At 39.2% G+C, this 10438-nt stretch overlaps 1 protein-coding gene across 2 annotated transcripts in view; it reads left to right on the top strand.

Moving 5' to 3' along the window:
* MAP3K2 (mitogen-activated protein kinase kinase kinase 2) overlaps positions 1–10438 on the top strand; it is a 2021635-nt gene that overhangs the window by 1401120 nt on the left and 610077 nt on the right. For both annotated transcript variants that reach the window (XM_044075108.1, XM_044075107.1), the window contains exon 12: positions 2010–2077. In XM_044075108.1, coding sequence (XP_043931043.1) covers positions 2010–2077 — 68 coding nt within the window. The remainder of the gene's footprint in view (positions 1–2009; positions 2078–10438) is intronic.

Genomic DNA, 10438 nt, shown 5'->3' with positions numbered 1-10438 from the left:
AAATGGCTCGCAAGGGCAGTTAACTTAGTAATAATCTATGAACCTATGAATGTAGGTCTGTAATAGTGTAAACTAGTAGTCATTTTTTTTTAATCTGGCTACTGCAGTCATTCCATGGTTTGGATTATGAATATTTTATTTCACATTCTTGTTTGATACAGTATGATTGAGACTAATTAAAGTTATTTAAGTTTTGAGTAATTTTTGCTAATAGGTTACAGTCTGTAATTTTACGTGAAGTATGTATTTCTCTTTTTCACAGTTTAGACTGGATATAGTTTTGTTTTCTAAAATAAGTGGATGAACTTTCTTTACAGTACTCTGTAATCTGCCTGTATATAATGGTCTATTACCATTACAAGAACAAGTAGCTTCATTATGATGCTTGTGCACCTCTTAAATAGTTTAGATGCTGACACAGTATAGATGCAGTGGCCAAATTGTTACCAAGTTTCACATTGCAGAAAGGGGGTCAGACTTGGAGCTTGTTTCATTAATTTTAACTTCTGTTGGGTTCTTTGTATGATTATTCACTCGAGTCATATTGATGTGATCCATTCGCCCATCCATATCTTAAACTTGTCCTGTTCAGGGTCACATACTTGATGATATATTCCACTCATCTGTACATTCTGGCTTGGTTTCTTTTCACTTCCAAGGTCTAATACAATGCTCGCAAGTATCACTGCTATTGCATCCAGCTGGTGGTTAGTCTCCTGTACTTGCACTCATGAAGAGTACCCCAAAATACCTGTCATTATCCACTGGAATACAAATGACAATCTAGTCTTTTCTCAGAAAGAAGCATACACTGTTATTCAATGGTGCTGATTTTCATCCTGTCCACCTCTTACTCAATTGTGAACCACTCCAGAGCACAATGGAGATCAGTTATATGAGATAAAAAGGGAGGCATCATCTAGAAAGAAGAAGCAAATCGCACATTTTCAGTCTGCATGCTCTCCAGACATCAACTTCATCTTGATATACTGTCTGGAAATATTGCAAATTGGAGGGGAGAATATAAGACAACATCCCTACAGGAAACCTCTATCCAAAGTGAAATTATTCAAGAACAGAGACAACTCTCTCTCTCATCCCATACAGAGAAAAGGTCACATAGCAGCAGTCCTGAGACCCCATGATCTTATAGCAACTCCCACAACACATTCTGGAGTACACAGTCATATGCTGTCTCTTGGTCCATAAATGCATGAAGACTGTGCTCCCTCTTCCTCCTGTAGAGAAGCTGATTGCGGAGCTTCATAGGAAAGTAAGACTGAGCAGAAGCATATAACTGAAATGAAGAGTAAAATAATACTTCAAAAGATATTTTCAAGGATGGACACAGTATGCAAGATTTATAACCTTGCATTCAAGTAAGAAGTGGATGGGATGAAAATCAGCACCTCCAAATTAGAGCTTACGGGTCTTTCTCAGAAAAGAGTTGATTGCCTTCTGTATTCCCAGGGTGGAGTAGCTATTTTGGGGTGTTGTTCATCAGTGTAAGTAGGGGAGATTGACCAGCAGTTGGCTGCACTAGCAGCAATACTTGCAAGCACTGGTAAAGTGTTGTTGGTGATTAAATGGTTATGAATAAATGAGAGTGAAGAACCAAAATAAGGTTATGGGTTTGAGGGAATCTTATATGAAGAATATACAACAGCACAATAGGACCCCTGCTGCACTTCCGAATATACAAGTTGCAACAGGAAAGGAATAGAACTGGTCTGCACATTTGCTGAGAGGTTTGTTTGAAAACAGGTTATTTAAAAAAATCATTATTGTACTTCATTCCAAAATCGCCACAAGTTAAATTTCTGTAGTTTTCAGAACTGTTGATGTGATCATTATTTTAAGGAAGTTGGTCAGTGTACTTTGATTTCATGATTGACCTACCTTATTACTGGTTATCGGTTTTTACTCTCTCTATCCTTGATTGTTGCTTTTTGTGGTTCGATTAAAAGTGCTGAATTTCAACAGTTTTAACAGGCTTATATTTATTTTAGTGACAGTTATCCTAAGTCCCGAATGCCAAGAGCTCTGAGCTATCCAGACAACCATCAGGAATTTTCAGGTAAGAGCCATGAAAAGCTTTTTGGCAAATTAACAAAATCAGTGTAAGGGTTATTGCAGCTTGTGAGCTTAGTTTCATTTTTGAACCCTTTTCTGTATTGGGAACCTGGATTCCTCTTTTGGTCACAAACTAGTGTCATGCACAGTGTCACTAATTATCCAAGTCTTTAGTGTCTCTTATTTTTTTCCCTTCAGGGTAGGTATTCAGCCATATTTATTTTATTTATTTATTTATTTTACATTTGTTGACCGGGCTAGTCCAACTGGATATATGTCCATTTTCAGTAGAGGCCCAGGGAGAAAAGCTCCAAGACAGATCCATTATACCAATATGTATAAGGTTACAAATTCAAAACAGTGTTTGTAAGGTTACTAACAGGATAGCAGATGATACAAAACATTTTACAGTACATTGCAGAGCAATATTTACAATAATATAGAACAAGATATTCACATGAGGTAGATTAAACTTTTTTCAGGTTTACAATTCATGAGAATGGTTGCAGAAGAGTATTTACAACATATTGAACAAGATTTGAAAAAAAATTAAGTTTTAATTTTGAATATGAACACAATTTTCTTAATACTACAGTGTTTTAACTTTTAGGTAAGGTGAAAAACAAGCAAAGAGGAATTTATTAAATATGAATTGAGCGTATTAATGAAGCTAGTTAAATCATTGGGTTAGTTGGTGATGTAATCAATTAACTAATTAAATGTGTATATTTAATGAACTGTGGTTGTTAAAACCAAATGACTCTGAAGAAGCCAGTGGTTTGTAGCCTGTTGAAAGCGCTTAGTTGTTTGGTATTTCTGTGTTTGTTGGCGTATTAAAAGTGGAAGACTATCGATTTTTCTCTGGTGACTGTTTTTTATTTTCTAATTTTTTTACAAGTTTGCTTTTTCCGTTTGGACTACACTACTTTTAATATTGAACTAGATATCCATGTGGGGTAGATCATAACTGTATGCGGGTTTACAATTCTTGCAAAGTTTGCAGTAAAGAGCATTGAATTAAAGTCCGAATGGAGTTAGGAGAAATTTAGTCACAGAGGTAGTGGGTTAGTCAGGGTTGGTGCAAGGGCATAACCAGTGTGTTCTAAGGTATATTTTGAGTTTTTGTTTGAAGTGGGGTAGGGAAGGAAGTGAAGTAAGATCACTAGGTAGAAGGTTCCAGTATATCCCAGTTGTGTTTGAGAAGAGAGTTACCTGCCATGTTGTTAGACTTACTAATGCTAAGTCGAAGTTTGTTAGTAGAGCGTAAGGTATTAAGATTTTTATACGGAGTAATGAGGTTTGAGAGTATAGGAGTGTTGTTAGGCTGGTTGAGGATCTTATGAGCAATGGTAAGTTGGTTAAAATGAAGCTGATTTTGCAGTTCAAGCCGTCCTAGTTGTTTTAGATTCGGACAGTGATGAGTTCTAAAGGGATTACCAGTAGCAAATCTGGCAATGTTATTGTAAGATGTAGTTAGTTTGAGAAGATTCTTCTTGGATAGCTTGGTGTAAATTGGTGAGGCATAGAGAAGTGTTGAGATTAGATGAGAGTGGGCAATAGTAGTTCTGGCTGTTGGGAGTGAGAAAATATTTGATCCTGTATAGGGAGCCCATTTTTCTGTTGACTGATTTTATAGTGTTGTTGATATGGGTATCGAAGCTGAGGTAATTGTCTATTGTAATTCCTAGGAGTTTGGTGGTAGAATCAGGGGATATGAGGGTGCCATTGTTAGAAATAACTAAAGGCATGGATTTACAGGTAGGAGTAAAGAGAAGGAGCTTTGTTTTTTTTGGGATTTAAGAGGAGGCAACATTTTAAGAACCAAGTCTCTACTACGTTAAATATTTTCTGAGTTAGGGATTGTAGTTCAGATGAAGATTCAGTTGCACAGATTAAAGTTGAATCATCTGCATACTGTATGCAGGTTGCCTGAGGAATAGCTAGGTAGAGATCATTGATAAATATTGAGAATAGAATGGAGCCCTGAGGGACACCCAGTGAGACTGGAAGGTGGGATGATAGTTTATTCTCCCAGAGCACAGCCTATTGCTGAGGTAAGAAGTAAACCACTGTACAGCCATAGTATCAAGAGAGAGTAATTTCAGAATATTTATAAGTAGAGAGTGGTTTACCATATCAAATGCTTTTGAGAGATCAATAAATAGAGAGGAAGAGAGAACATTGTTATTGCGGTTTTTGTTTATGGTATCAGTAAAAGATAAGAGGGGCAGTAGTAGTACTGTGGAATGGCCTAAAGCCATGTTGGCTTTCAGCAAGTATGTTATGTTGAATTAAATGGTTTAGAAGCTGATGATGAATACATTTTTCCATTATTCTTGCTAAGGGGGATAGTAGGGCTATAGGTCGATAGAGTATTCATTTCAGTTGCCACCTTTGTGTAGGGGGATAATATGTGAGATTTTCCAAATGTCAGGGATGGTTCCCTCGTTAGTAGTTCTATTAATCAGGATGGATATCGGGTAAGCTACTTCTTTAGCTGCTTTTTGCAGGTATTCGGCCGGGATCTGGCCAGCAGAAGGAGTACAAGGCTTAAGTTTTAGAATGAGTTTATAGATAAAATTAGTTGAGGTGTGTAGAAATCGGAAGGTAGGAAGACAGCTGGGAGAAGTTAAGAAGACTGGAGCTATCAGGAGCTAGTTGACTGGCTACTGATTGGATAGCCTCTGTGAAGAAAGAATTGAAAGCATTGGCAGTTTGGATAGGAGTCTCATGTGTTGCACCTGTTGGGGTTGGTGTTCTGGAGTTACCTGGATGAAGGAGTCTATTGATACTTGCCCAGAATCTTTGAGGATTGTTTTGGTTTGTTTGCTGCATTTTAAAGTAAAAGTTTTTTTTGTCTAACAATTTCTTTTTTGTCATGTTTTTCATATGTCTAAAGATTTGTTGATTTGATGTATTTTTGGTAGTTCACCACCTAGACCAGGCTTTATTTCTGAGGAGGATTTTTTTCTTGGTTTCATTCGTAAGCCAGGGGGCAGGTCTGGACCTAGTTCTGATGGTACGTTTAGGTGCATGCTGGTCTAGGATTTCTAAGAACTTAAAGTATTTGACAGCCTGTTCAAGTGGGAGGGTTTTTAATTGAGACCAATCACAGACACTGAGTTCACTCTGGAAAAGGTGTTGGTTAAATTGCTTGTTGGTCCGTATAGTCCTATATGATGTTAGGTGAGAGGTATCAAACTTTTGCCTGATTATATAGGTCAAGGAGTGGTCATTTACATCATCAGGGAGGATGCCAACTGTGTAACTTTGGTTGTAGTTATTAATAAGGATCCAATCCAAAGTGCTCTCTTTTTTGTTTGGTTTGTTTATTCTTGTTGGGGAGGTAATGGTCTGAGAGAAGCCTTGAAGGTTAATAAGAGAGGTAGGATGTTCAGTATTGATGTTCTTCCAATGTCTATATTAAAGTCACCTAGGATTATAGTTTCTTGTGGGAAGGATGTTGAGACCCAGCTAAGAATATCCTCCAGTGCACTGATATTGTTTCCAGGAGGTAGGCAGATACAGAAGATATATAAAGATTTACTAGAGTTAAGATGTAATTTGGAAATAAGGACTTCAGCATGGTTGTCCTTTGGTGGGTTATAGGATATAGAGGTGACTTGTAGTCCATCCTTAAAAAGAAGTGCTACTCCCCCTCCCTTTCTTTTTATACGGTCAAGTCTAAATATGTTATAACCATGTGTTGTAGGTTTTAGCCAAGTCTCTGTCAAACATAAAATATCAAAAGAGTGTACATCAAGGAGAGCATTAAGATGGGGAATGTTGTTATTCACACTTTGGATATTGAGATGTGCTATGAGGAGAGAGTTGGGGTGTTTGTTGGGGATCAGAGGAATAGAGGGATTGTTGGTGAGATGTCCAGTGGATAGGGCATTATGTGGGCTAGGATTAGGATGCATGTCTCCATCTTGTGAGGAATGTTTTTTTAGTGAAAGCAAAAGATAATGTATGTTACTAATTTGATAACGGAATTTCTTTGTTGTTAGGTTATTGTATTTAATGTGGCAAAGTCTGTGGTATTTAGCTAGTATGTATCTAGGTGTGGATGTAATAGTAATATTATTATGGGTGAATGTGAAAGTGTGTAAGACTGTTTGTTTTCTTGGATGGCTAAATTGAGAAATATTTGGGTGTTCATAGGAGGTTATCAGATATGCTGAGGTTAGTACAGGTATGAGGGTGGCACAGAGTAGTAATTTAGGTAGGGTTGAGGAAGTTTTGGTGGACATGATGGTAGAATTGGTAAGGAAATATTAGGTAGTTAGCAAAGGCCTAGGACAGGAAGAGAGGTATAAGTTTGAGTTAAGATTGTAATTAATTAGGGTTAGAGAATGATTAAGTGAAGAGTAGATGTGGCTCAATTATCTAGGATGGTGGGACCACGTGGTTTGTTGTGTGTAGGAGGGTGTGGATTTAGAAGTATAAGTTTAGGGCTACTGGGGGTGGGTGAGATTTGGGGGTAGGGTAGGGGAGCGAAGTGAGCCCGCAGGGTGAACGGAGCGGGTAGAGACAAGAGAAGGAAGAAGCATATGAGGAACAATCATAAAAAAAGTGATTTGAAGGAAGGTAAGTAATGTAGGTACAAAGAAAGGTAGGCAGAGTGGTGGGGAGGGGTGGTAGGAAAAAGGTGCTAAGGTAGTAATAAAACTTAGTGAACTGAAGAGTAGCAAAGTACCGGACAAGGAATTCTGAGAGGAATATGCTGTAAGGTAGAGGGATTGGTAGAGCTGGGTAAGGGTGCCACCTAGTGGACAAAGTCAGTAATTACATAGGTAAATTATAAGTGGGGGAAGTCTGGTCATGGGAAGGCGGGAGAGGCTATTTTATGGAATCTAGTTCAAAAAAATGTTGTGGGGAAAAATACAAACTACAAGGTATGGCTGCAGGCAGTCCAGGCTTAGATGTGACCTTTAAACCACCTACAAGTAATTAGTACTGCTCTATACATTTCTGAAAATGTAGGAAAATAACATACTTTCTTGCTTCCCTTATTGCTATTAGGGAACAAGGGTAGGAGACACGGTGATGAAAGCAGCTGGTAGGAGAGGGTCCTTAGTCTTCAGGCAAGAGGAGTCAAGTGTCCAAAGGCAGGAATGTTGAGATTAGAGAGCTAGGTACTTGTTGGAATGGAATCAAAGGAGAAATAAATAGGTAAAGGAGAAAAAAAATGACTTTAGTACAGCAATAGTAAGCAACATTTGCCAAGCAGATAATTGCACATTTCCTAACAATACTATGACTGTAAACGACAATATAGGTATTTAATGCACAGCTTCACTTTGCCTCTGCTATTTTTTAAATGCAGTGGTTTGCACCTGTACCGGACGATAGTAGCATGACTCATTCCAACTATGTTTGCCTTGGGCTTAGCCAGTATGAACTTCCTTGCTTTTAACAGTTTTTATTTGACCTCCTGTCCCCGAGCAGTATTCTGATAGGTTTTGCTGAGAACCTTAGACCTTCTCGTCATGCAACACCAACAAAAAGTAGAATTTCTTTTCATGGGCCCTGGTTATACTCGATACTTTGAAACAGTCTTTTCTCTTTTTGTGTGTTCCGGTTTCCACTTTATTTTCTATAGGGTTCTGTGCTTTAACTGGTTTTCATAAATACCTTTCCAGTACACGTGCATGTGTACAAAACTCTCCATTGTCATCTATACCATCAAAACTTTATTCACTTTGTCACTTTCTGCAAGCTAGACAGCATTGCTATTAAGTGTCTTTCTTCTCTAATGCTGTTCAAAGTTTGAGATTCCAAAACAGTCTGTATTTAGGCTAGCCATAGCCGTGAAGTTATGATGCAGATTAGAGTAGGAGCAGTTCCAGGAGGAGGACTGTGCACTGTTTGCAAATGTGGTAGCGTGCAAGCTTTCATGGCTATCTAAGAAAGTATGGTCAGTTTCACAATATTTCCCTGACATGCCAAACAGAGTGAAGGTGAAAGTGTAAACTGTCAGTGCAGACCTATAAATCCTGATGTCTACTGCCAAATGCCTATCCAGAATTGCAGCATGCGTTACACTGGAGACTGGACAGCTTAGTAAACAGTCCTGTAGCTTGAAGACTACATTGAGGTAACAGAATGCATTTACAGGTCTTACTCAGGAGTAGGACGACAGTCTAGCAACATAGTACCTTCACTTAAATGCATGCACTGTGCAGTTATGCTTGCAGTTGTATAGGAAAGAAGGAAAAATATAGAAAATTAACAGTTTTATACATGATGGAATCACTACAATCACAAATGAAAACAGTTGTTCCTTGTTGTTACTAGAGTGTGAGCACACACCTACCCACCCTTTATACAGTTCCTATCCTGCGTTACATTATGTGGCTTAACTCTTATGCCAGTGAAAACTTTAGGCTGTATGTCATGTGTGCAGTTCACAGTGATTCACAGCTAAGTAGTAACTGCATTTATTACTGATAAGTGTGTACTGTGTTCAACAAGTTATTCTACAATGTACATGTACGTATATGTATGCTAGTACACATCTGTTGAGAACACATGCACATTGTATGTCATAGATGTAGTGGCATCATTACTCCATTTGATAGCTATGTTTCTCTATTCCATACACAGCCTTGTCCATAGAGATGTCTTAACTGAAATCACTGTTGCAGCATTCATAACAGATGTTTTTTTTGCCAGTGATGTCTGGCTGAGGTACCAGAGCTTTAGGTTCCCAAGGGAATATGTCTGATATATGACCTCAGCTCGTGTGTGTGTGTGTGTGTGTGTGTGTGTGTGTGTGTGTGTGTGTGTGTGTGTGTGTGTGTGTGTGTGTGTGTGTGTGTGCTGGAGTATAAGGACGGACATACATGACTCGCCCCCAGCCCTAATGCAGGTTGTGAACCTGTTGAACGGATCCACATTTGGTCATTGGTACCATTGCTTCACTAATCCCAGTCCGATAAGTGCTGCCTTGGGAAACCTTCTTTTTCTTGTTTCTTACACTGGTTTAAATTTGGTAGATGCCATGCCAGCTAGGAGGGGTAAATGCGAGTGTGGTAGGCAGATTCTCTACAAGGACTTGAACACCAAGTACTTTTTGTTTGCCTAAGCCCAGAACACGACCACAAATCTTGTTTCATTTGTCAAGTCATTTGTACCAAAGACCCTCAGATCAAGACTCTCCTTCTTCATTACCTTTCTCAAAACTCAGCTATTTGAAATCCTAGCTCAGTCTCAGATGGCGGACTGTGTATTATGACATCACCCTTTCTTCTGAGAGGAAATGCAAAAGATCTCAAAGTGATTTGAAGTCCATTGTCTCTGAGTCCGACGTACCCACTGAGGTACTCAAGCCCACACTATGTCAGATTACTTCTCAGATTTTATTTACTTATGTATTATTTGTTAGCCGGGAAAGTCCGATTTGGAACTAAGCCAATTTTCAGCCGAGGCCCGGGGAGAAATACTCCAGACCTGATGCCTGCTACTGAGATCCTGTTGGAGGCCAGTATGACCTCAGAGGCCTTGCAGATTGCAGATACTTTGATGAACAGAGTCTTGTCTCAGAAGGCCCACGAGGAATTCCTCCAATCCTTGTACTGGAAGAAGTCCGTGGTATACTATTTTGAAATGAGACAAGGTCCTGAACCTCTGAGGCTCGTGCAGGCAGACGTTACCCCCTAGAACGAAAAAAAAAGCAAGCATCTAAAGTTCCACCACCTTCTAGAGAAAAAGAATGAATGGACATCTCTCATGGCTTATTTAAAACCATCCTGGCCCTGAAGCTTCATTCTTTTGTGACCCAACTAACTCAAGCCACACCGCAAAACCATTTCTTGGACTCTTCTTTCTCTGAATCTCTGATCCACTCTAGATTGCTGTTTACAACTCCAGTCTTCTGAGCATGGCTCTTCTGATGAAGGGACTCCCTTTCACTTGACTGTCCCTTGGAAGAGTCTTCCTTTGAAGAAACTGTACAGAGAATGATGAGCCACTTTGAATGGCAATCATGACAAATCTCTGAGGTACAAAAATGATAGTCTTTTGGAGATGGTTACTCCCACTCCTTCACCAGACTCCCCCAGCCCTCGAGACTGACCTGAATGTCTTGAATCTTCCTTGTAACTCCCAACTGTCAGCCACCTGCTCCCAAAAGACCAGACAGGTTTTATATAGTCCTTGATGAACTTAAATACCTGTATAAAAATCCTGTGGCTGACCCTGCAGCAGTGACGCTCTCCTCTGATAAGCCATCCAAGCTGCTTTCTTACTGCTAATGCCCTCTCCTCAGACAAGGACAATAGGGCCATGACTAGGCGGGATACCTCCTCCAGTTTAGCATTCAGAGCTTTTAATTATTTAACACAAATAACTAAATACAGTC

Source organism: Protopterus annectens, chromosome 6.part0, assembly GCF_019279795.1.
Source record: "Protopterus annectens isolate FY-2018-M chromosome 6.part0, PAN1.0, whole genome shotgun sequence".
NCBI classification, from domain to species: Eukaryota; Metazoa; Chordata; order Ceratodontiformes; family Protopteridae; genus Protopterus; species Protopterus annectens.
The sequence above is the reverse complement of the archived record's forward strand: the minus strand, read 5'-3'. Positions and strand labels throughout refer to the sequence as shown.